Raw genomic sequence first — 26438 nt, forward strand, 5'->3', positions numbered from 1 at the left:
AAGCCGCACGCACACAGAAATCAATCGGCTGCCATTCACGCAGCCCAGAGACCACAGAAAATTCGATGAAAAAGATTCCACTTATAATAATAAAAAATAAATGCTTGCAAGTTCTTTTAATTTGGGACATAAGATGTTTGTTTAAAGAAATTGTAAAAACCCAACAGAGGCTCAATATTGGGAAAACCATCAACATAATTCATTCCATTAGTAAATTAAAGGGAAAAAACCATATGATTACTTCAATAGATTCCTAAGCAGCATTTAATTAATTTTCCTTTATGAAAACTCCAGGTGAAATTGGACTAGAAGCAACCTTTCCTTTTCAGGATCAAAAATGGGTATTTATCAGAAACCAGCAACAAATACCAAACGTGGCATGAAAATAGTACATGCGTCCTGTGCAAACCAGGCAGGAGCAGGGAAGACATTTTGACAAGAATCCTGGAGGTTTTAGAGGGAGAAAGAAGGCAAGAAATTGCAGGTTCAATAAACCTAACCATGAAATTTGGCCAGCGCCTGGCTCAGTCCCAAGTTCATCACGTGTGATGAGGAAAGTGGGACACAGAGAGGTTAAGGGAATTATCTGAGGACACACAGCTCCTAAGGGGCGAAGCCAGGATCTGAGTCCAAGCGGCCAGGTGCCAGGACATGGGATTTTACACCGTAAGCCATGTAGCATCCCAGGTGTTAGAAGAAGAGAAACGGTCTCATTATTTGCTGACAATACAACGACACAACTTCACACATTAAAGAAGATGGAAATTTGAAAAATCTCCCAGAACTGGCCGGCGCCGCGGCTCACTAGGCTAATCCTACGCCTTGCGGCGCCGGTACACCGTGTTCTAGTCTCGGTCGGGGCTCTGGATTCTGTCCCGGTTGCCCCTCTTCCAGGCCAGCTCTCTGCTGTGGCCAGGGAGTGCAGTGGAGGATGGCCCAGGTGCTTGGGCCCTGCACCCCATGGGAGACCAGGAGAAGCACCTGGCTCCTGCCTTCGGATCAGCGCGGTGCGCCGGCCGCGGCGGCCATTGGAGGGTGAACCAACGGCAAAGGAAGACCTTTCTTTCTGTCTCTCTCTCTCACTGTCCACTCTGCCTGTCAAAAAAAAAAAAAATCTCCCAGAACTGATGAGTGCCAGATCGACAGGTTGGGGCCGGTGCTGTGGCGCAGCAGGTTAAGCATCTGCTTGCAGTGCCGGCATCCCATATGAGTGTTGGTTCGAGTCCCAGCTGCTCCCCTTCCAATCCAGCTCTCTGTTATGGCCCGGGAAGACAGCAGAGGATGACCCAAGAACTTGGGCCCCTGAACCCACATGGGAGACCCAGAAAATCTCCTGGCTCCTGGCTTCAGATTGGCCCAACTCTGACCACTGTGGCCACATGGGGAGGGAACCAGCAGATGGAAGACCTCTCTCTCTGTTTCTCCCCTCTGTCTGTAACTCCGCCTCTCAAGTAAATAAATAAATCTTTTATATATATATTAAAGGTCGACAGGCAAACACTACCAGCTTCCTTGTGTCACTCACTGGGCGTGCACCTTGGCTGCAGCACCCAGCACCCACCAGGCCTGGGACCCAGGGGGCGCCCCGTAACTGCTTGTTGAAAGATGAGCCCACGGGAGCTGGAGTGGAGTTTGGAAAGCCCAGGAGAGTTCAGCAGCGCCACCGGGATCCTGGGAGGGCGGCATTGTCCCAGCGCTCAGCCCACCCCGGAGCCACGGGGCTGTCTTGTCTCGAGCACCCGCTCTTGCTCCTGCAGAGAGAAGCCCCGCCCAGCGTCAGCCACCCCTTAACCAGGGGTGCCCCAGGCCCCGTCTCAGCCTAAGAGATCTTGGCACACTGTCCGTGCCAGCAAGAGAGGAGGTGAGGTTCAAACTCAGCCTTCTCTGCATCGGGCGGGCGAGGGCCCCTGCCTCTTTCCTACGGTGGCCCGTGGGCGCTGTCCTAGGATCCGTCCCACAGCCAGTGCGCACCGAGAGCAACATCCTGGGAGGTCACACCGGCAGAGCACTTCCGGTAAGGGATGGTCCATGCCCGGACACGTTTGACTGACAGTGGGGCTCTGAACAACTGTCCGCAGGCCGCGGGCACCTGACCACGCCAGGCACACTGGGTGGTGTGGCTCTCACCGCGTCAGTGCCACTGTCCCAGTCCCATTTTACAGACTCTGAGCTGGAGGTCAGGAGACGAGACAGAGAAAGCTGGAGCTGGAACCGACCTCAGACCTGGCTGTCTCCAGAGTCCATTTGCCAAGTGGCCTCCTCTGGCTCATGGACTCGGGTCCCAGCAGCACCCAGCACAGGGGCCTGCACGTCGTGGGTCTGGGACCATGGAAGCCGGGACTGTCTGGGGAGCTTCAAGGTCCCAGACAAGGGCTGCGTGTAGGAGGCAATGAAGGGGGAGAGGGAGACGGGCAGGGAGGAGTGGGGCCGGATCAGAAGCTAAGCCAAGAATGTGACCTGGTTCTGAGGTTAAAGGTCACTGTGGCTGCTGCCCCCCTGGACTTGGGGGCTGGGGAGGAGTGGAGGCGGGGGGCGGGGGGGAGTGGAGGCTGTGCCTGAGTGGTGACCCAGGAGGTGGAAGAAGCCAGTGGGTTGAGTGTTTTCCACCTGAGCAAAGCAAAGAGATACGGGGTGGGGGCTGGGCAGGGGCAACCTGGAGACAGGAGAAGACCCCTGGGTTTCTGGCCTGAGTGATTTGCTACAGTGTACACAGGGCTAACCGGGATGTTTAAGCCGCTGTAGTTAAGATGGGGCTCGAGACCCCTGTGCTGCAGATCTGGGCCCTGGCTCCCTGCCATGCGCACTCGGAGGCAGCAGGTGGGGGCCCTGCCACCCACATAGGAGACCCAGGTGGTGCTCCCGACTCCTGGCTTCAGGCTGGCCCAGCCCTGACCGTTGCGGGCATTTGGAGGGGTGGGGAACCGGCAGGTGGGGGATCTCTGTCTGTCTGTCTGCCAGTAAGTGAATCGCAGTGTTCAGACAGAAACGTGGGGGTGCTGGCCCTGTTTGTTGAGATGCAGGAGGAGGAGGAAGGGGCAGGTCTGGGGGGCAGCAGGGCGTTTCGCTCCGGCCATGCTAAGACTGAGATGCTTCTGAACGTCTCCGGGAAGGGGCCCAGTGCTTTTTTTTTTTTTTTTTTTTTTTTTTTGACATGCAGAGTTACAGACAGTGAGAGAGAGAGACAGAGAAAAAGGTCTTCCTTCCATTGGTTCACTCCCCAAATGGCCCCTATGGCTGGCATACCACGCCGAGCCGAAGCCAGGTGCCAGGTACTTCCTTCTGGTCTCCCATGTGGGTGCAGGGCCCAAGCACCTGGGCCATCCCCCACTGCCCTCCTGGGCCACACAGAGATCTGGACTGGAAGAGGAGCAGCCAGGACTAGAACCCAGCGCCCATAGGGGATGCCGACGCCGCAGGCAGAGGATTAACCTAGTGCGCCACGGTGCCGGCCCGGCCCAGCATTTTCTAAGATCAGCTGCCGCTCTCAGGCTCCTGTACACGCAGCCCAAGCTGCATTGAGTGGCAACCCAGACTGGGCGGGAGTTCTGCTTGGGCCCCCAGTGCCCTCGCCTCTCCCTCTTCTCTCCTCCCGCCCCTTCCCTGAGCACCTGGTGGGGTTTGGAAGGCCCACCTGCCGGGCCCTTGCACCTGTTCCCTGATCTGCTTGCCATGCCCTTGGCTCCTTCCTGCGCGGCTCCAGGGCGGGCAGAGTTCCTCCTCTGTACCACCACGAGACGCTGTGGCTCCCAGCAGAGCCAGGATCAGCACCCCAGCCCCGGGGGCCTGGGACCCTGACTACGCTTTCTGTACCTGAAGAGGCGCGGGGCTGAGCGGAGGAAGCAGCGACCCCGCTCGCTCCGGGCCCGGTGATGCCGACAGCCCTCTCTCCTCCATCTGCAGAGAAGTGGCCTATTCACAGTGTAAACAGGGTTAAAGGGGAATGTTTAAACCACTTAAGGAAATAAACAGCTTTCCAACACCCTCAATTATTTTGGAAGCACCTGCTCTCATATAATTAATGTGCCAATTAAAATGATTATTACAGCCATTAAAACGGGTCCCCCAAGAACCGTGCCTTCACAATACTTGTTTACACTCAGCTGAGTTCCTCCACCGCTCTGCGAAGCGGGATGATAATACTCGTCCTAATCACGCTGCAGCCTCCGGTCCCCAGGACTCGTGTCCAACTCAGACTCCCCCCAACCCAGGCCGCCTGTCTCCACTAATGGGCTCCCTGGGGTCTGTGCGCCACGCCTGGACGACCAGGGCCTGGCCAGCACCACTGCTTCTCTCCAGCTTTCTCCAGGGGAGTCCAGCTTGGCAGGCGGCGTGGGAGCGGAGGCCCCGGATGCCCACTCTGCGGGTCTGTCTCAGGCAGGGGAGCCAGGCCGCCAGGATAGATGCCGACAGCCCCTGTGTGGGTCTGTGCACCGCTGAGGACAGGTGGCTGGGCACGTGCCGATGAGAACAGCCTGCAGCGCCCCCGCCAAGGGTCCCTCTCCCCTTCCTCCCCACGCAGGAGGCAGCTGGGCCACCTGCGGTGTGTGTGGGGGGTGGTCCCAGCCACCCCGCCCAGCCCGGACGCTCAGAGGCTGAGCTGCTGTCAGGCGAGGTCCCAGAGGCTGACTCCCCCACCCCACCCCCCTCACTGCCTGCGAGACCTGGGACCGGTCAGCCACCCTCTCTGAGCCTCTGTGTTGCCAGCTCTAAAGTGGACAATAGTTCCAGCCCCATATGGTCCCCATGAAGGTGCACGAGACAATACTTGTCACATACCCAGCACCGGACCTGAGCTGGACTCCGGGGGTGGCACTAATGGTGACCCAGGAGGGACAGATGACAGCTAAGTCTTGTCTCAACAGCCGGCTCCCCAAGCCTGAGGCCCTCAGCTCTTCCACGGTTCCAGCTTGCCTGCCCCTCGGGGGGCTCTGCCGCACCCCAACAGGGTGTGCATGGCTCAGGGTGGAGCCCCAGAAAGGGCACAGCGCCAGGGGCAGATGGTTGGGGGGGCACACTTGACACAGCCCCTTGTTTGCAGCTTGGGGCGAGCTGCTGAACCTCGCCCAGCCCTGGGGTCCCCTGCTCTGGTGCTCCCTGCTCCTTCTCCCCAGGCCCTCAGAGGCCTCTGGACACATCGCCTGCAAGGAGGACAGGAGCTTGGAGAGACAGGTGGGGCCCGAGCAGGACACTGCTCTATCCTAAGAACCATGGCAGCACCACTGGTGTGGTTAAGGTGGGGTGACCAGGCCACGGGCTGCAGAGCCATCTTCACTCACTTGCCCTGCCCCCAGCTCCCAGGCACGGCTGGCCTCCCCTCCTGGGAATGTGCACCTGTTTCGGTCCCACCTCTGGCCGTGATGTCACAGCTGGGCAGCTGAACTCCAGGGAGCACAGAACTTCAGAGCAGAAGTGGGTGGGGCCAGCCCGTTCTGTGCTCCCATGGGCCAGGAAGCCCACCTGTTGCCTTGGAGATGGGTGGCGACCTCCCCTTTGGGCAGACACCTCTGGGGTGGGGAGCTCACCAGTGGACAAACACCCCATGTGCCGCTCACCAGCCCTAACGAGAGGAAATGCCTTCCCTCGCCAACTAGAAGTTCGCTCCCACATCCCGCAGAGCCATCCAAGATGCTTTCATTCACCCACGCCTGCATTCATCCTCTAAGCTTTGTGCTCTGCATCCCACCGGAGACTCAGAGGAGTTGTGTTTTGGCAGACGTTAGACAGACACGATTAATCCCTCTGCAGACCCCTGTCCCTCTCTTTGGGGCATTGACCCCTGTTTGAAAGAAGTGTGCATTTGATAAGGTTTCATATAATTCCTGCTGTCCCTGCATAACCCCAGGACCATGCTGTTCTCATTCAATGCTCCATTCCTGATGCCAGGCACATAGTAGGTGCTTAAGAGTCACCTGTCACCTAGAGGAGTCCAGGAGCCCAGCGTGCTCGGCCTCTCGGGAGCGCCCCAAGGATGCAGGGAGCCTCAGGAGAACCCTGTCCAGCTGGGTGACGAACAGAGAGCAGGCAGAGGCCCCTGGGAGGTGACACGGAGGCAGAGGTGGAGCGCGCCCCAGTGGGGTGGGGAGCAGGACCACGCAGGTGCAGGCAGCAGCGTGCGCACGGGCACGGAGGCAGGAAAGTCCTGGCAAGCCCTGAGAACTGCGAACAGGACATATGATCCGAGCGGCGGCCCATTTGGGAACGTGGTAGGAAGCCGGGCTGCAGAAATCAGTCACAGGGAGCACCTTGCTCCTGGGCCAATGACCTTGATCCTGGTTCCCGCAGGGGCGGGGCAGCTCCTGGGCGGTGTGGGTTCGGGGGGTGGGTGTCTCTCGTGACAAGGCCGGGTGTTGGGTTTAGAGAAGCTGCAGAGTTGTGCCTTCTGCCACGGGGGACTGACAGCCCCACATGCCCCCTCCCCTCCCCCTCGAGGAGAGGCGCCGAGAGGAGGCGCCGGCAGGTGCTGGAGGGAGGGGCGCCCTGCTGGTTTTCCGGGCAGCGTCTCTCATTTTGGCCGTCTTATTTTTTTTTTTTTTGCTGGTCTGCTAGAGCAGAAGCTCACCTTTAATCCTTCCTGACAAGTTAAGTCGGGCCCCTTGTCACTTAAACCCAGCAGGGCCAAGTCACAAAGTCTGCAGGAAATTAGACTGGGGGCTTAAGACAGCTCCCGGCACCACTGGCAGCAGCTCGGGCCAGGGCCCCCACCCTGGGGAGCGCCCTGGCCTGGAAGCTCCCCGCCCTGGGGACGGGCGGGGAGCTTCCAGGCCCAGGGTCTTGAGATTGGGGGAAGGTGGGGAGGACACAGGATGGGGCTGGCTGCAGCCCACAGAGTCCCTCTCGCCTCAGGCTCTGACTTTACTGGAAGATCCTGAAGTCCAGAGAGGGGAGGCAGGGAGCCCGAGGACACACAGCAGGGCGGGTTGTTCCAGGCCCCTGCTCTTAGCTGTTTTATGCCCTCAGTGAGTGGGAGAACATTCCCCCCAGTGAGCTAGGCCATCAGCCTGCTCGCCTTCCCGGCCTTGCCATGGGAGGGTCCATTACTGGTGGACTCCCCGTGTGGGCCAACAGAACATCTTGCTTTTTGGGGTGTCTGCTCCAGCTCCTCACAATTTAGAAGCCAAGAGCTGTTACCAGTCCCATAAGGGGCAGGGCGATGGTCTCATCACCAGGATCATAACCCTGATCTGAATCCCAAAAAAGGAAAGGGTCTGGGGTCTCCACCGGGCTGGGCCGGGGGCCAGGGAGCACTGTTGCTGGCACAGGCCTCGCCTTTCTCCACTTCTTGTCTCCTTTGTCCATCCAAGGGCAAGATCCAGGCTCATGAGCTACAGGTCGGGGCCGATCCCAACTCCCGAGCCACTCTTCCCACTCAGGATCCACGGCTGCACCTCCCCCACCCTCTCCTCTCTCTATCCTTCCCCTCGTGGGCTCATGAACTTTTTTTCTAAAAAACCTATTTACTTACTTATTTATTGGAAAGGCAGCGCAGCAGGGAGGGATACATACAAACACACACACTCACAGAAAGAGATCTTTCATCCACTGGTTCGCTCTCCAAGTGGCTGCAACGGCCAGGGATCTCCCACGTGGGTGGTAAGGACGCAAGAACAGGGACCACCATCCACTGCCTGCCCAGACACATTAGCAGGAGCCTGGAATGGGAGAGGAGCAGCCGGGACTTGAACCAGCGCTCTGATATGGGATGCGGGTGTCGTCAGCGGCAGCTTCACCCACAGGAGCTATACCACCAGCCACTCCTGGGCTGTCTGACCCAGCTGTGCAGCCCCCTGGGGCTCCCGATCCGCCAGAGTAGGGCCCTGTGTGGCCCAAGGGCCGAGATAAGGATACTCTGCACATTCCACCGGCAGCAGACACCTGGGCACCCACACTCCTGAGCTTTGGGGAGGAGGCCACGGAGCCCTTGGGGAATATCCACCTCCTCCCCCCACAAATATGCACACATCCAATCCAGCATGTTTTCTGGGGTCTTCAGTGAGCCCAGAAGCCCACCTATACATTTCCTAACGATCCCAATCCGCACATAGAGACCCCGGCCCAGGACCTGCTCATCACATGGCACACACTGGCAAAGCAGATAACTAAAACACCGTGAGAGATGCAGACAGATAACACGCATGCAGGTGATCCCTCTCTCATCCAAGTCTACACAACGCCGCGGGAGCACGGCAGGCGCGTGTCTTCATTCTGTACTGCACAGCGAGGTCAGGGCCTCCCGGAGGAGGCAATGATAAGACGCGGTCAGGCGGAGCAGAGGGAGAAGTCACGGCCGTGAAGCCGCTTCCCCCGCGTGGTCTGCAGGGAGACTCACTGTCTCCACACATGCGCCTGTGAGACGCTTAATGGAAGTGCAGCTGAGCCCATTGGCCAGCGGAAGACCTGGGGCGGCCTGGCTGGCCTGGGAGGTCCCCCAGAAGGCAGACGGCGTGCCTGTCCCTGTGTACCGAGCCTGGGGACATTGTGGTAATGACACCATCCAAAGACTGCTGAGTTAACCGCATGGTGGAGCGGGGATCTTTCCTCCGGGTGCCCAATGCACTGCTTACTTTCTCCAGAGCCCACCATGCTCTGTGGGCAGCCCCTTCCACATTTTTTTAAAGATGTATTTACTTATTTGAAAGGCAGAGTTACAGAGAGGCAGAGGCAGGGAGAGAGAGCAGCTGGGACTCGAACCGGCGCCCATAGGATGCCAGCACTGCAGGCAGCGGCTTTACCCACTACGCCTCCGCGCTGGCCCCAACCTTCCACACTCTTGAGGACAGCAAGGCCGCCACCAGCTGCAGATTCAGAGGCCAGGGAGGTTTGGAAAAGATGCCGTACTTGGGAGTTTGCAAACAGCACACAAATAAATGCAGAACAGAAGCAATTGTGTCTTTATGTTACCTGAAGTTCAAGGTCAGATCTGTTCAACCGTCAAAGCCTCAAAGCCATGGCCACTGCTGGTCTCACTGCTCCTCCCCGCACACCCCAGCCAGGCTTCCGCCCCCATTAACTCTCAAGAATCTGCGCTTTTCCACCCCTCATACGGCCAAGTCCATGGTCATCTGTCTGTTCACTGCAGAGTCGGACACAGCTGGCCGGTCTCTTTCTGGACAGTTTCTTCTCTCGGATTCTGCGGCCCTCGCTCCCCAGCTTTCTTCACATCTTCCTGCTGCTCCTTGTCCGCCTCTTTGCCGCACCATTTTCCTATCCCCGAATCTTGGTGTGGTCCAGGGTCTCTGCTCTCTCCCCGACTGCGGCCGGCTCAGCCAAGCCCGGGACTTCTGCTACCGCCCCTCCTCTGAGGACCCCAGTCTCAGTCCGTTTTCTGCAGCGAGGACAGAGAATACCATAGGCCTGGGGGAATTTATAAACGACCAAAGTTTACTGGGAAGTCAAGGTGGGGAGGCTGCACCTGATGGGGGTCTTTGTACTGCAGGAGTGCATGGCAGAGAGCAAGCCTGGTGCGCGAATGCCCTGGGCTGGGCGGGGGGGGGGGTCCCAGACGCATCCTCCTATCAGGAACTCACTCCCCCAGCGGCTACCTCGCTCCGCCGTCACCAGCAGAGACCTGCTCTAGAGGGCCTCGTCACCTCTCAGGTCCCACCTGTCAGCACTGTTGCACAGGGGACAAGGTGTCCAAAACATGCACTCCTGGGGACACACCCACACCTCGGCAAACCCCACGTGCAAATCTCCAGCCTTGACCTCATCCCGGAAGTCCAGGTTTGTGGCCCCAAACTGTGGTTATGACGGCTCCACCTCCATGTCCCTCCACCCTGCCCCACCCCCCCCTCCCTCCCCATCTCAGCAAGCAGCTCCGCCCCCCCACACTCAACTGCTCCAGCCCCAAAGCCAGGAGTCGCCCTGATCCCCTCTTCCCCCAGCCCTCCCACGTCTCCCCAAGCCCTGTGGTTCCACCTGCGCAGTAGAACCAATGCTTTCTCCCTCCCATCACCTAGAAGGGAGCTTTAGTACAGCCAACCAGATCCTGGGACGGCCCTGCTCAAAACGGTCAATGCTTCCTGCTGCCCCAAGAACCACTCCGCATTCTGTGCCCGGGAGCACAGCAGGGACGGCCCCGCCCATCTGCCTGGCGTCCTGTCCCCATTCTCCCCCCGACCCCCCGATCCCCCGACTCATGTCGTCTGGCCACTCGAACTTCCTGTCTGTTCTTTGAACCTATCACAGGCCCTACGAAGTCCTGCATCCTGCTCTTAACATGGCGGGTTCCAGGCTGCCTTTGAGCCCTCAGCTTAAACGAGTCTTTTCCTGGCCACCCAGGCACTGCCCACCCAGGCACTGCCAATGCCATCCGGCTGTTTCCTTGGTGTGTATGGCACTTGGCATAGCCTGGTATCCTTCTCATCCATCTTCTTAGAAATGAATACAGGGCCGGCGCCGCGGCTCACTAGGCTAATCCTCCGCCTAGCGGCGCCGGCACACCGGGTTCTAGTCCCGGTCGGGGCGCCGGATTCTGTCCTGGTTGCCCCTCTTCCAGGCCAGCCCTCTGCTGTGGCCAGGGAGTGCAGTGGAGGATGGCCCAAGTGCTTGGGCCCTGCACCCCATGGGAGACCAGGAGAAGCACCTGGCTCCTGCCTTCGGATCAGCACGGTGCACTGGCTGCAGCGTGCCAGCCACAGTGGCCATTGGAGGGTGAACCAATGGCAAAAGGAAGACCTTTCTCTCTCTCTCTCTCTCTCTCACTGTCTACTCTGCCTGTCAAAAAATAAAAGAAAAAAAAAGAAATATATATAGGGGAGTCGGTGCTGTGGCGTAGCAGGTAAAGCTGCTGCCTGCAGTGCCAGCATCCCATTTGGGCACCAGTTTGAGTCCCGGCTGCTCCACTTCTGACCCAGCTCTCTGCTATGGCCTGGGAAAGCAGTGGAAGATGGCCCAAGTTCTTGAGCCCCTGCACCCACATGGAAGACCTGGAAGAAGCTCCTGGCTTTGGATCAGCTCAGCTGCAGCCGTTGCAGCCATCTGGGGGTGACCCAGTGCCTCGGACCACCCTGGCTCTGTGTGCTGAACTGACCTCAAGTGAACAGAGCAGCTCCCTCTGTCAGCTTCCCAAACAGCATAAAGTGGTCCCTGGCTGGGTCAGATGTGCCGCAGTCACCGGGGAGCCGGCCCAAAGAACACTGAGCTCCCAGTCCCAATTCTGATCCGATAACTGCACTGGGTCTCAGGCATCAGGGGTTTTTCAGGAAGGGGTCTCTCCAAAAATTCAAATGAGCTTGAGACTCGCGAACCGCTTCCTGTTGACAACCAAATAAATGTCCATTGAAGGACCAGGGAGGCAGTGATTGCAATTCACACTCTGACCTCCAGGGGGAACCCAACGTTCCTCCTATCACCCCACCCAACGCGTCCCTTCTAACTACTGTAGTGTGGGGTACGGCTTCTGTGGGAGTGGAACGAAAGGGCTGCAATGGAACTGGACAAAGAAACTGGTCTTGTTTTTAAGACTTATTTATTGGGGCCGGAGCTGTGGCACAGTGGGTTAAAGCCCCACCCTACAGCACCGGCATCCCAAATGGGCGCTGGTTTGAGTCCTGGCTGCTCCACTTCCAATCCAGCTCCCTGTTGATGAGCCTGAGAAAGCAGTGGAAGATAGACCAAGCCCCTACACCCACATGGGAGATCTGGAAGAAGCTCCTGGCTCCTGGCTTCAGATCAGTGCAGCTCCGGCCGTTGCGGCCATTAGGGGAGTGAAATAGTGGATGGAAGACCTCTTTTTCTAACTCTGCCTCTCTCTATAACTCTTCCTTTCAAATAAATAAAATAAATCTTTTTTAAAAATTTGCTGTGAATTAAAAAAGAAAACAAAAAGAGGAGATTTATTTATTTATTTCAGAGGCAGACCAACAGAGAGAGAGGGAGCAACAGAGAGGAGATTCCCCATCCATCGGGAGCCCAGAGCTCCCTCTGAGTCTCCCACACAGGTGACAGGGGTCCACGCACTTGCACCATCTGCTGCTGCTTTCCCGGGAGCCGCAGCAGGGAACTGGGTGGGAAGTGGAGCAGCCAGGACTCGAAGTGGTGCTCCAGTACAGGATGCCAGCATCGTGAGTGGTGGCAAAACCGCTCTGCCGCGACACCAGTCCCCGGAACCTGGTCTTTGTGTGTGACATTTATTCTGTGGCCCGGGGTTGCCTGGTGGGTCCTCTCGCTGGCTGCCTTCTCTTCCCTCCCGTGTGTCTGGTGTGAGATGGAGCACAGGGGCCTTGCCCACAGGCAGAACCCGGCCTGTGGAAGGTGGGAGGAGGGGGAGTGCCTCTTGTCTTCCTCGTCCAGGTCTTGGCGCTGGACGACCTGGGAGACCCAGATCCACCTGGGGTCCACGGAGGAGGAGCCCCCGGGATGCCGCCAGGCTGGGCCGCGAGCCAGAAGGACCAAAGGGCCGCTCCCTGCGGTTTCCTGGGACGTGGTGTTGTCTGCTGCTCACCCAGGAGTGTGCCCACCTGCCTGCCCCCTGGATATATACAAGGATATATATATAAGGATCCCCTCGTGCCCACCATTTTCTGTTTCACTTCAAACAACACAACACGGTCAAGGGCTGCGACTAAGAGAAATCCAAGGGCAGCAAAGGCATTTGAAATAGCTCCCCGCTTCAGCAGAGCTAAGACGCCCTGAAACGGCTTAAGGCTGTGATGATGTTTCCAAGAACTGACATCCAGTGAGTCCACCCGCATAGCCACCCAGGAACAAAAGAGCACGCTCGCCTGAAACACTGCCTCTGCCCGGAGCCCTGGGAAACCCAGGAGCTCCGATGGGACTCAGGGACTCCAGCCCTGGTGACCCCCGGCACCTTCCTCTTACCCTGCGATCCCCCCACCCCACCCCGCACCCCCTCAGCCCCCACGGCAGGGTGATGCTGGCCCCGTACTGAGCAGGTGCGGTCACCAGCCAACTCTGGTCTTGTCCAAGGGCACACATGATCTCCTCTAAGCCTGCCAAATATATGTTTTCGTGCCCAGTTTGGGATGAGGTTTCTAAAATGCTGAGAGGTTAGAGGTCACCGCCCAAGGTCAAGCATGCAGAGCCTCATGCAGGCTTTCTGACAGCCAAGTCCTCTCTCCTCTGCCTCACCTTGCCCGGGCCTCTGTCTCCATCTCTCCTCTCCAGTCCAAAGGGACCACAGGCCCTCGGGGCACAGGCATCCCTCGGAGCCTCAAAGGGCACGCGTGCCCTGGCCGGGCGGGGTCGGACCCCACACCGTGAAGGGGGTGCGATAAGGAGACGCTGGGAATGGGGCCGTTATCACTCGCTGTAGATCTCCTCTGGCCTCTCTCTTCTGCGGCCTTGTAACCCGGGCCCAGAGCGGCTCTCGGGAACAGACTGTGAAAGACGGAGCCAAAACAAAGGCAGGTTGATAACAACCGCTGCCAAAGGTGAGCTTCCCATGATTCTCTGGGGCTGCTTAATGGATTTCTATGATGTAAACAGACCTCTGACTTTGCCCGCTGGGCAGGTGACCTCCAACTAAATGAGTTTAGACAGGGTTGCCTAATAAGAAATGGTCCTTCCCCACCCCACATGCCACAGAGCCTCGGAGTATACAGAGACCCAACCCCCACCCCGGCCAGGAAGCGCCTGTCAACGCGGTACACATGCTCACCTGAAGCCGGACTGGGCCATGTGGCAAAGGCTGCCCAAACATGTGTGTGTGTGTGTGTGTGTGTGTGTGAGAGAGAGAGAGAGAGAGAGAGAGCGAGCGAGCGCTCTGTGTGCTGAGTGTTTACTGGGGTCGCTCTGCACCAGCGTGGAGGACACAGCCTTTGCCCTGGTGTCAGGCAGGCACTGGAGCAGAGACCCACAAAGAAGGGGCACAGAGGAGGTACCTCGTTTTCTAGAACTTTCTACGGAGGTCAGGGAAGGCAACATGAGCTGAGACACTGTTGTCTGGGATGGCCTCAGTGTCTTTGAACGTTGGGATTAACTGTGGTACCTACGGCCCAGGGCTGATGAGAAAAGGAAGTGTGATAGATACCTAATGTAGGGAGAGCAGTTGACCCAGGCCTGGCACATAGTAAAGGCTCAACAAGGTTGACGACTCGGATCAGGACCAGGGACATTGCCAAGCAAGTCTCCAATTATAGGTGTAAACGGATAGGAAGAAGTGAGTCAAGAATATCATTGACCATCTATTTTCTAGAACCAAGTCCTCACACTAGGGTAGCTTGGCTATTGGGTGAGAGCCTCCTACTGGAGAAGTGTGGGATTGCACCTCAACTCTGTTAGCCACTGTTTATTGCCAGGGAGAAACAGAGTTACCAGCACAAGCTGGGAGAGGAACCCAGGCAACAGTGGAGAAGGCACAGGGAGAGGGCGAGAGGGCTGGGAAGCATCGTTGGGGGGGAAAGGAGCTTTGATCGACAGCTACAAAGCCCAGCACCCTGGGGCTTGACGACCCTGACTCAGCATCCTCTGACCATCCGCAGAGAAGTTTCTCACAAATGAGAAGCACCTACCCCCCTCCCCGCCACCACACGCACACCCCAACACAGCAGGTTACAGAACAAATAGCCCATTTTCCCGACGTGCATTTTGGGGATGGGGTGGGGGGCGGAGCTTGCCAGCAGAGCCGCTCAGTGAGCAATCCCCACTCTTCCCTCGTCAGCAAACGCACTGCCTCCCAGAAACCCAGGGATGTTTGCTGGCTGCTCCCTTGAGCTTCCTGTGCTCATTCTGTCCGGCAAGGCGGCCTCCAGCTGCACAAGCATTGGGAGGCGGAGGAAGTGGGTTTTAACTCGGTGCAATTTGATCGAAACGGAAACAGCCCCACGTGGGGCTCCAATCGCCTACGCCTCCTGGAGTCTATTCCACACTCCGGATTCCCCTTCTACACAGCAGCAGGGCTCCTCCCCGCATGGCCAGACCTTGGCACCAAGGGTTCAGGCCCTTGCTGCCTCCTTCCAATACCCCCTGCACCCCCGCCACCACCTGGAGGCCTTCCAAACGCTGGTTCACCCCAAGCCGGTGAGCTCTTTGCTCTTAGGCCAATCCCTCAGCTCCCCAGTCTGCCCAGAGAATCCAGGCCACTCGCCATTTCCTGGGACCTCAGGGGGATCCCAGAGGGCAGGCCGGGGGGCTTCAGCCCTGTCTTGGGCCGTGCTGTGCCCACTGGGTTGGGCAGGCAGAGACAGCCGCATCACAAAGCCCCACTTTTGCTCTTCCTGGGCACTGAAATTAGTCACTTCCTTCCAGGCGGCGCTCTGTAAGCCCATTCAGGGAGGACAGGCAGCCCGGGAGGGAAGCAGACACAGAGACCTGGAACAAACGGCGGGGCAGCTCCCGGCCCGGGCGGGAGGGGGGAGCCCGGAGTCCTTGCCGCTTCCCCCATGCCCTGTAGGAGCCCCGGCCTCCTGGGCTTTGGCTCCGGCAGCCCCATCTTGGCCGGCGCTTTCCTCTCTCCTTTCGGCTGGCTCCTTGGGGAAAGAGGCGACGGGCGAGGGAAGGCGGGGGGGTAGCAGGCCGGGAGAGGACGGGCAGCAAGGGGCCACTTCTCAGGAGCTCCCTTCGGACCCCTGGCCCCGCTCCCCACCCTCACAGCAGGGCACGTGGGCTCCCTGCGTCCAGGGAGGGTAACAGGCAGCTGAGCCACCACCTTGTCCAGCTACGGAATTAAAAGGGCCCGGGCATTTGGCTGCAGTGGACAATTTGCATATGATTTGCATACATCTGCATACCCCGGTTCCAGAGGCCCTCAGTCAAAGGCTGGAAAATGAAATAAAATAAATTAATTAGCGCCTACCATAGCCCGATCTGCAGGGCCTGACATCTGTAAGAAACGTAACTGACTCTTCAAGCAATCAATGTGGCAGGCCAGGGTGGAGAGAGAGAGAGAGAGAGAGAGAGATGGGTTGGGTGGGGGAGTGGAAGGGGGATCTGAGCACCGGAGTTAGAGAAAGAAAGGGAAGTCTGTGTCCAGCCCTTGCGCCGGGAGTGGGTGCCCCCCCATCTCTGTGCACCCCACCTCCAGGAGCAGCGTGGAACCACACGGAAGCCGCCTCCTGGCTTCCCACATCTGTGCCCAGCTGGGTCCCAGCCTTGCCCGGACTCTGACAGCTGCCTCTGCAGGAGGACGTCCATCACCATGACATGAGACCACAGGCCAGGGGGAGGCCAGCGAGGGGCTGCCCGGTGTCTTCCGTCTCCAAGCTCCAGCCCCCCTTCACCCGTGAACTCGTCCCACTGGGTCCGCTGTTCCCCCGACTCTGCTCCCATCCCTGGGGTAGCGGAGGAGGAATGTGGGCCCCTGAGTGGGGGGCTGGAGTTCGTCTCTCCCAGGATCCGAGAGGCTCACCGCCCGTGTCAGCCAAGCAGTGCCCATATCCTGCCTCTCTCTGATGCAGCTCGTGGTGCTGTCCAGCAAGGCCTCGACTTTCCCCAAACCCACAGCTCTGCCCAGGCCGGACCCCTCCGCTGAGGCTGGGACTCTGCGGGGCGCCAGTTCCCGGCATCAGCTTCGCACCTGTGGCGCCCGCCGTACCTGGCGAGCTTGGGGTAAGGGCACTGGGGTTGATTCTGAGCACGAGGGGCTACAGTGCCGACACGGGGAGCCGCGATCTCAGTGAAAAGGAGCACGAATCACAGCCGATAAAACAGCGCCAATCAGCAAACGACGCATCAAAGAGCAAAGCGGCAAAGAGCCGCAGCAGGAGCAGGCGCGTTCAAGGCAAGACTGGACCAGGACGAGAAGGTCCGGGAGACTCGTGCTGAGCCAAGGTCAGGAGCAGAGCAGACGCCAGGAGTCCCCTAACACTGAGTTTCCCTGCTCCGTGGGTGGGGGTGGGGCGGCTCGAGACTCGAGACCGCCCACCTGTGCCCACCCGCCGCCTCCCGCCCCTTCCCACTCGCTCCCCACCCCTCCACGCTGCGCCTGCTGCATCCAGAGCGGCTCCCCTTGACTGCTTACCCATCGATTCCATTTAAATAAAGGGCGACGCAGCTTGCAAAGATTAGGAAAGTGTGGTTCTTACATCAGGGGTTGCAAACCACAGCCGGTGAACCAAGTCAGCCTTCAACCTGCTTCCCAGTGGCCAAGCATGCGAGTTAAGAACGGTTTGTGCCTTTTTTTTTTTCATGGTTGAAAACAAAATACGAAGATGTTGAGGCGCATAAAATCTCCCCCAAAACTCGAACGTCAGTGTCCACCAGCAGGGTGCCTTTCATTTTCACACCGTTTGGAACTGTTTTCAAGCTGTAGCCGCGGAGCTGAGCTGCCACAGAGACCACGTGGTTGGCGGAGGGGCAAATATTACCACCTGGGTCTTCACTGAGCAACTTTGCCGACCCCTGTTTTAGACCAGGGAAGGGAAGTTTCCGGTGCTACCTCGCTCTGTGCACACCTGAGTGTGGCCTTGCAAGAAGGACCTCCACGCCAGTGGCACCTTCTCCCTCCTACCCCCAGCCCGAGCTCCGTTGTGGCCAAGGGAGACCAGGCTGGGACACCCCACTGAGACACGAGCAGATGCCATTAGGGGCTGGGACAGGACCTGGTGCCCAGGGCCGCAGCTGCTCTTCCTGTTGCCAACACCTGCACACGTGGGCTCCTCCCAGGCCGGACACCAGCCCCAGTCCCACACGGAGGGGCGTGGGGCTCCGTGGGCGACTGCTGAGAAGGCAGGAAGCCTCCCCGCTTTCTCGCTCAACGCTGCACACTGGAGCCTGCACCAGGGCGTGCTCCGTAGCTGCCCCGCTGCCACCACGGCCATGATGGTCTCCGTCACTTCTATGTCGGTACTCGTGGTTTCTCATGAGTAGGGGTCTCTTAGGGACACAAAGGGGGCCAGCAGGAGAGAGATCCTGAGGTTGGGCAAAACCACCTTTGAGGGAGCGTCCGCAGGGGGTGGGGACTCAGCAGAGGGCACAGGGCAGCTCAGGGCGGACACATGGCCATGCCCCGGGGGCAACCGGAGGGCTCTGGACACCGCCGCCAGCCCTGGCCTGGGCACGGAGCGGGCAGCAGCGGCAGCGACTTACCCGGTACCAGACGATCTCACGCATGCGGCCATCTGTCTTGAAGTTACACTTCAAGGTCACGGCATCCCCAGCCACCACTGGGGGGAGCGGTTCAATGTTGACCGTCAGGTAACCTGGGGGGAGGAAGGAGAAGGGTGTGAGGACTGTGTTGGCTGCAGGGCTGGGCTGACGTCGCTCAGCTTGGGGGCACCACTCCCACCATGGCCTGCGCCAACAGTGACCGGGCGCCCGCCCAGAGCAGGCCACCTCTTCTCCCTTTTTGCTTCTTGCTGCGGCCGCCTCCCCGGCTCCAGGGGCACGCTCCAAGATGGAAGCGCTTTGTGGGATCCATTCTCCCCTGCACACAGGATGTGCTGGCCCCTCCAGGAATCACCCCATACCCCGCTGGAAGACCCTTGGGGTCCAGCCCTGCACGCCCCACCCCCTAGACTGGAGGGGGCCTGGTGGGCCTCCTAGGTTCTGCAGGAAGTGCACCTGCTGACTTGTGTGCACCCCAGCACTTCTGAATTCCTTTGCACACGGTCCCTTAGCAACCCCACGAAGCCAGGGCCCCTGCAAGCCCAGGGTGCCAGCCTTGTACCCACATCATTCCTGGAGAAATGGGAAGAGAGCCCCGGGAAGCCGCAGCTGGCTGCCTTGTCACCCGCGTTTCCCACCGCACAGGCCCCAAGCCACCCACCCAAAGGGACGGCGGGTCTGCCCTGGCCAGGGTGCTGATGGAGGAGGAGGTGATCATGGACGCCAAACCTCGGCAGGCACCCGACAGTGCCTCTCACCCAGGAGCTGGCCCTTGGGAATGCCCGCCTGGCCCCTCAGAGCACAGGGCTGGGACTCCGGCCCACTCTATGAATGCCAAGCCGCCCACACCAAAATCCAGCCTGCTGAGACCCAGGCCCACCCCTCTGCCTGCGCCAGCCCCGTCCCAGAGGCCTGGGTGCCCGCTCCAGCCCGCCGGGGACCTCATTCTTGCCCAATCCTCTGCGCCCATCGGCTCGGCTTCCCGCCGGCTGATGTCCGCCTATCGACCTACTGGATCAATTCAGACCAATCGTCCTAATGAGAAAACTAGCCAGGATGGGCTCGGGGATTTCAATTGTGCAGGCAACCTGAGCCGATCGAGCCCGGGGGCCTGACCCCTGCCTGGAACTGAGTGGTTACAAACGCCAGGAAGGAAAAAACAAGAATCGACCTTCGCGGGATCGATGGGGAAGCTGGAGTCACATGGGAACGGCTGGCTCCGGGCCTCCAGGGCCGGTCTCCAGCGTGGGGGGAAGGCGCAGGTGCAACGCTGTGTGGCCTCGAACCCGGGGCAGGCTCACAGGCAGCCTCAGAGCAGTGCTGTCCAAGCACACAGCAGCCCGGCCGGCGGAAGGGCCAATCCCCTCTCTCTGGCTGCTTCTTCTGTTTAACCACCTGCCCTACTTGCCCTGTGCAGGCCCTGGGCCAGGCTCCGGGCAGCAGAAGGGACTCAGGCACCATGCTGTCCCCCAGGAATGCACAGTTGGAGAGGGGAGGCGTCACACCGTCACCCTCAGAGGATACACGTGGAGGTGGGAGGAAATCAGGGGGCTGTGAGGGGACGGGGAGGGGGGTTGGCCCTCATCCAGCTTGGATGGCCCCAGAGCCAAAGCATGAGAAATGCCTAGGTCTCTCGCAGGAGGGGGCGCCCCAGGGGAGGGAGGAGGGGAGGAGAGAAGAGGGAGGAGAGGAGGGGAGGAGAAGGAGGAGAGAAGGAGAGGAGGGGAGGAGAGGGAGGAGAGAAGGAGAGGAGAGGGAGGCCTCTGGGGTGCTGGCCCGAGAGCGAGAGCACTGCTCTGAGCCAAGGGCTTGACGCACACTCACTCACACCTTGCATCGGCCCCACAACCCTAGGAGGGCGACTGTGTGTTCTTCCCACTTCCTGCAGGGAAGAGAGCGGCCAAGGTCACACAGCCCTATGGGACGGGGCCAGGACTCTAACCCAGACCCCTTCTGGCTCCATGACAATCGCGCGCGATTGCAGCCTCTCTGGCGGCGGGGAGGCGAGAGCACGTGATGGGGAGAGGCAACTTGCCCGTCTGTGCCCGGCTCGGGCGATGGCTGGCACTGGGGGGAGGTGTGGCGGGGGGAACCGTGGCAGGAGTCCAGGACGTGGTCCCCTTCTTCCACAGGGCTGGGCCGTGGCTGAGCACCTGGCTCCCCCGACTCTCCCCTTCGAAGCGGTGGGCCACAGGTGAGCACCACCAGTGCAGATGGCTGGGGAGCTGGGGACCAGAGGAGCCCCCTCCGCCCGCCAGGAGGAGGAGGGAAGGACACGGCCTCAGACGCATGGCTCTTCCGGCCGCGCAGGGTGGGTGCAGATGGTGGGTACAGGTGAGGTGAGCCGGGGCGCGGGGAGGTCACTGCTGTTCGGCCGCCGCGGGGGAGCCCCAGGCAGCAGCAGGCAGAAGTGGGCTAGGGCTGCTCTGTGACTGGGCGGCGGTGCCAGGAGCACGGCAGGTGGGGAGGATGCAGCACCGGGAGGAGGCGGGGCCTCGCCCACGGGAGGAGGTGAGTTAGAGGGCGAGTGTGTGAGTGGTGTCGGGGCAGCTCAGGGCAAGAGCGGGGCTTCCAGAACAGGGAGCTTCGGGCAGCCCCCTCCCCTTCTGCCATCAACCGGTTCTGAGCGGCACTGAGTGACGCGGAACGGAGCCTGCTCCTGCCCTGTGGGTCTTCCCAGAATTCTCCTCTCCTTCCTGCTTTCTGTCTCCCCTTTATTTGTGGGAAGATCTCTGGTCTATCTCTCAGTAGCAGGCACTGTTCTAGGCACCGGAGATACAGAGGTGACAACAGACACGCCACCCCGGACCCGTGTCCCAGCCGGGGAATCCACGGTCAACTGAAAGACGGACATGACGCCCCGTGGTGATACGGATCGTAGAGGTAGCCATACAGGTGGCACAGGTGAGGTTACAGGTGGCACAGGTGAGGTTACAGGTAACGCGGGAAACTGAGGCAATGGGGAACTATGGGGAAAGCGCTGCTCTAGACCGGGGGTCCTGGGAAGCCTCTTTGAGGAGGGTGGGATAAGGGAAGCTGTGAGCCACATGGGTACCTGCAGGAGAACATTCCAGACGTCAAAGGCAAAGACTCTGGAGTGGTGTGCCACTGCGCACCGTGCTGGGACGTTTTCCCAGCGTTATACACGCCGCAGCGGACTCACAGAGCATCTTGTAGGACCAGAGCTGGGGCTGGAGCAGGGTGGGGCAGCAAATGTCCCCGGGATGCAAAGTGAAAGGATGTCCTCTCTCCCCTCAGGGCACCCCCCAGAGACTGTCCTGGCTCCCCCAGTACTGTCCCCCCGACCCTGCACGCCCTGGAACCTGCCCGGCCCCACCCATCTCAGCCCCACTGCAGTCCTTGGGGACACACACAGGTGACACCTCTGCAAGCTGTGGGTCGACTCGGGGACATCGCCAAGCACGAGGGACAGAGATGGGAGTGATGCGTGTGTCCGGGCTGGGAGCTGGGAGCTGATGGAGCCGGGCTCGAGGCTGCAGGGGAGTGGGCGGGTCTCACTCAGGACAAAACCTCCTCCCAGGCATGCCCCTCCCCCAGGCCGTTGGCTCCTGCAGCAGCGTGGGCCGCTGTGGCTGCTGTGGGAGTCATGCTGGGCGCGACTGCCTGCCTGCCCATCTGCCTCTCCGGGCGCACAAGCTCGGGCGTATCCGCGGCGCAGTGAGATGTGATCCGGCCAGCGCCGCCTGGCTCCTCGCCCCACCCCGGCAAGCCGGTCCTGAGGACACATCCCTGTCGCCGAGAGCATCGCTGTGCAGAGCCGTGAAGTGCTTTGTTCCAAACCGCAAGGACCAGACAGCCATGCTGAGATTTGAACCCAGATCCGGCGGCCTCAAAGCCCGGTTGCTTTCGCTACCTCCCAGATCAGAGTCGGAGGACTTGCTGAGGTCACCCGAGAATTCTGGGTCCTCCATTGGCCGTTCTGGTGGCTGCCATTACATCCTTTTTGTATATTTTAAGATTTTATTTATTTTAGTTGAAAGAATTACAGCAAGGTGAGACAGAGAGAAGAGATCCTCCATCCACTGGTTCTCTCCCCACATGGCCAGGCAGAAGCCAGGAGCCAGGAATTTCTCCCGGGTCTCCCACGTGGGTGCAGGGGCCCAAACACTTGGACCATCTTCTGCTGCTTTCCCAGGTGCATTACCAGGGAGCTGGATGGGAAGTGGAGCAGCTGGGAGACGAACCAGCGCCCATATGGGATGCCGGCGACACAGGGGCAACTTTACCCGCTGTGCCACAGCACCGGCCCTACCCCTGCATCTTTAGCCAGGGCCTCAGACAGGGCAGGGCAGTGGCTGTGGGGCCTGGGCCAGCTGAGGGTGGGAAGGACAAGACCCGGAACTGCGCTCCGAGCAATTGGGACCCCCTCCCACCCCCCAACATACAGAGACATCGGGTGGAGCCAGGCTCAAGCAGGAGATGGTGAGCAGAGTGGAGACCCCACCACTCCCTCAGAGTTCAAGGCCAGAGCCTGACAGTGCACTGTGGGCTCCCGGGACCCCTCCCGTCCGAGGCCGGGACAAGCATCAGACAGTGTGTGGGCTCCAGGGCTGGAGGAGGACAGAGAGGAGGCAGGGGAAGGCCAGGCAGATGTGCCAGGAGAGGCTGTGACAGCTCCCAGCGACACACGGCTCACAGGTGAGAAATCAGCGGCCCAGACAGACCCACGCAGGAGAGGAGACGGTGGGCGTCCATTGCCAAGAGGCTCCCCCAGGGCCAAACACAGGGCCCATCCTCCCTCGGGCTGACTCTGTTAATGCACAAAACTCCATGGCTTTCCAAACACCGAATGCACCTGTTCTTTCTCCCCTGCTTTCTGGTTCCTCCCCACCGCCGTCCTCCCCCAAACACGACACCTGCTGTCCAGTCCAAGATTCTCTCGGTGCCCCTCCGCAGCAAGCTGGGTGGGTTATGGCTTCCTCCTGTGCGAGGTGGGTGCAGGAACCATGCCAGAGTCCGGGTGGGGGAGGAGCATGGTCAAGGCTTTGTCCACCCAGCCCCGCCCACACAGGGGGGCGGCCCCAGGCTTCTTGGCATCCAGTGCTCCTGGTCCAGGCTAGGGAGGAAGCCCCAGGGTGGACAGAGGAGAGAAGAGCAGGAACTGCCATCCAGCAGCTGCACCTGTCAACGCCTCCAGGCCAGGGCCAAAGTCAGGAGACCCCATGGAGCACAATGGAGGCTGTGAAACCCCAGGGAGGAGGCCCCAGCAGGGCCCCCAGTGCCAGACCCTTCAGGGAGGGCATTTCAGAAAGGGGCGGCCAGCCAGGAGGCGGTGGGAACAGAGGGACGGGCACAGCAGGGGGGAGTTCTGGCCCAGCCCCGTGGCCAGGCAGCTCCGGAGCCTTGCTTGGCAAGCTGACCAGCTCTGGGCCTCAGTTTCCTCCCCTGTAAAATGCAGGGGGAATGGGATTTCTAGAATCTTCCACACCAGATGCTAACAGCACAGACCCAGGTCTGGTGCCTTGGCCATTTTCCTTCCCGGTACAACGCCACACCCCTTTCCTGGGGATCTGCCCATTACCCCACCACCAGCTAAAGGCAGAGTTGTGTCTTTCTGGGTGTTAAATTTGGCACCCATCGACCCCGACGTGCAGCACGGCACGGAGGTGCACATCAGGAGCACCGACGGGTTCCTCCTTACAAAGCGAGTCCTTGTTCCGATCTGTGCCATCGCTCTCCCCGCGTCTCCCCACCGCTCTCCCCAGCCACGCCACTCCCGCTAAGATGCATTGAGCAAAATCGCTGGCAACATTTAGCCGCCATGCCCCCTCCTGGGAAACTCACCTGGCCACGCCCCCAGCTCCCAGCTCGGAGGGCTGGCTCGAGGGTGGACAGGTCAGAGGTCAGCGAAGGGGTCCCAAGAGAGGGAGGCTGGCTCCCCTAGAGGCCATTTTATTAGAGTGGCTGCTGAGGACGGAGGAGTCTCCTGGGACAAGGGGCGTTCAGCTCCGCAACAGGTGAGTTCGTGCAAGCCTGGATGAGCGGCTCACCCCCGTCGTAAGTCCCCCACGGCCCTGGATGGCCCTTAAGCCTCTCTTCCTGTCGGACAGTAGGGGGACCCATTCTTTCCTCGCCCAGCTCCCAGGGAGTGGGGGTGTCAATGGGGAGTCCTGCTTTGGTGCTGGACTCCCGGCGACTCAGCAGACGCTGCTGGTGGCAGAGGGCGTGGCTGCGAGGTCAGGATCTTGCTCCTGACTCCCTGCCCCCCCTCACACTCCCCTGCTCTCTCCACGGTGCACGCCCCTGGTCTCAGCAGGGCCTGCGGGGACTTCCCAGTGCCCCAGGGGAACAGGTGCACGTCCTCTCCGAGCCACCTCCCCCACTCACTGCCCCTCCTCCCAGGCCTGCTGCCTCCTGCTCCCCGCACACGCAGCTCCCCCCCCCCCCGTCTCTCACCCCTGGACCCCAGCCCAGGCTCTCCCCTCGTTCTCTGCTTGCGTGACTTTCTGCTCAGCCTTCAGGATCCATGGGAATGTCACTTCCTTGGGAAACGCAGCGCCTCCCTGGGTACCACAGTCCCCAGAAGACCTCCCCATTCCTGCCACACAGGACTCAGAAAGTCACGGGCCCTGACCTATTCGGAGTGCGCTCACCACGCCCTAAGGCCAGGAACCGCTGATTCGCTGTTTACCGCAGGTGCCCAGCAGTCTGCTGAAGGCGGGAACACGTGGGTTCCGCTGATGCCCTTGAGAGTCTCCCGTGTTCCCACCTCGCCCTTGCGGGCCTTGTCCTGGGCAGCCCGAGGTGAGGGCCTGCCATGACCCCAGGTGCCTTCTAAACCCGCCTGTCTGACCACACCTGCGTGGCCAGGTGCTGCTGCCAGCTCCGAGGGTCCAGGTGCCTCTCGGTGGCCAGGCGTGAGGAGGAGAGCTAGGCTTTGCTCAACTCCGCCCCATCGGGCTCTCTTCCCCGAGAATGAGGAAGACCCAGGACATAATCGGGTGGCTCCCCAGACAGCACAGGGGGTGGGGCAGAGAGGATCCGCCAGTGGAAGCCAGGAACAAGGGGCAGCACTTCCTGAGCCCCCAAAATAGCGCAGCCTGAGAGCAAGGACCAGCCAGGGCACATGTGACCGCTGCCTGCCAGCCCACCGGACTCAGCGACCCAGGGCGTGCATCTCCTGGGAAGGTGAGCTGAGCCCGTACTCTGTGCCCTGGCGTCTCCCGTTTCCCTGTCTCCGACAGTAAGCAGGTAGCTGGCAGCAGACAAGCCTGGCTCCTCGCGCCGTCCCATAAGCCCAAGTGCACTGGCTCCGCTTAGCCGGGCGCCTTCACACAGAGAAATGCAAGCGCCCTCATGCAGATGTCTTCAAGCCCCACAAGGGATCAGGACCTGAACTGAGGTGCTATCCCCCCTACACCCCGATTTCTCCACCAGGGAGCTCCAAGCACCCCAATCTTCCTGGAGTCCTCCTCTCCCCCGGCCTGCAAGCGCTGTAAAACAGGCCCAGAGTCCACCCAGCTCAGCCTCCACGGCTGCCTCCCTGGGCTGAGAAGCCACCATTAACTGCTTGGCCCACAGCCATGCTTCCTAATGGGCCGCCCCTCCCCCACCCTGCCAACTTTGCCCCGCCACCTCCCTGACATCACTGCTCTTCACTCTCAGACTCACGCAGGCCCCCACTCACAGTGAGCTCTGGTGATCCCCGAGTACCCCAGGTATCCCCCACTCAAGGGCTTTTTTTTTTTTTTTTTTTTTTTTTTTTTTGCAGAAGCTGTTCTGACCAGCCAATAGGAAACCACACACCTGTCATTCTCCGACCCTACCCCGCGTTATTCTTTTGGAAACATTTATCACTGCCTAACTAGGATGTGAGCCCCTGGGAGCAGAGACTCTGTGTGTGTGTGTGGGGGGGGCGGGGCTGCAATCTTTCTTCCTCTCTTGTTCAGAGTGGACCCGTGCTATCGATGGACCCGCGCTATCGATGGACCCGCGCTATCGATGGACCCGCAGGTTCACCGATTCTTTCCTCTGCCCGTTCGGAGTCCACCCAGCGCACTTTCTATTTCGTTGATTGTACTGGTGGCTGTAAAGTGTCCATTTGGCTCTCTTTCTCTTTCAGTTCTTCGCTAAGCTTTCTATTCTGATATTTTTCCGAGACTATTTTTGAGCACTTGTCCCAGCATTTTTTAATAGCGCCTTGAAGATTCTGTCCGATAATTCCGCCAGATGTGCCGTCTCATTACTGGTCTATTGATCGCCTTCCCCCAGGTGAGCTGCGATCTTCATGGTTTTTCGCACACTGAGTGATTTTGTTTGTGTCCTGAGCATTTTAAGTGTGACCTGATGAGACTGTGGGTTTTCTTGATGTTCACCCTGTCCATGGTACTTAGGATTCTAGTGTTCTGCTCCAGCCCACCTGCTAATGTTTACTTCTCAGATTTTTCAAAAAGGTGCTCATGCATTCTGTCCAG

At 59.8% G+C, this 26438-nt stretch overlaps 1 protein-coding gene across 2 annotated transcripts in view; it reads right to left on the reverse strand.

The window, feature by feature from the left end:
- The window catches only part of IGSF21 (immunoglobin superfamily member 21), a 230769-nt gene that overhangs the window by 120988 nt on the left and 83343 nt on the right, over positions 1–26438 (reverse strand). For both annotated transcript variants that reach the window (XM_017346520.4, XM_089299243.1), the window contains exon 2: positions 17986–18098. In XM_017346520.4, the coding sequence (XP_017202009.2) occupies positions 17986–18098 (113 nt within the window). The remainder of the gene's footprint in view (positions 1–17985; positions 18099–26438) is intronic.

Source organism: Oryctolagus cuniculus, chromosome 7 (assembly GCF_051225735.1).
Source record: "Oryctolagus cuniculus isolate XC-2025 breed Fujian yellow rabbit chromosome 7, ASM5122573v1, whole genome shotgun sequence".
Classification (NCBI taxonomy): Eukaryota; Metazoa; Chordata; class Mammalia; order Lagomorpha; family Leporidae; genus Oryctolagus; species Oryctolagus cuniculus.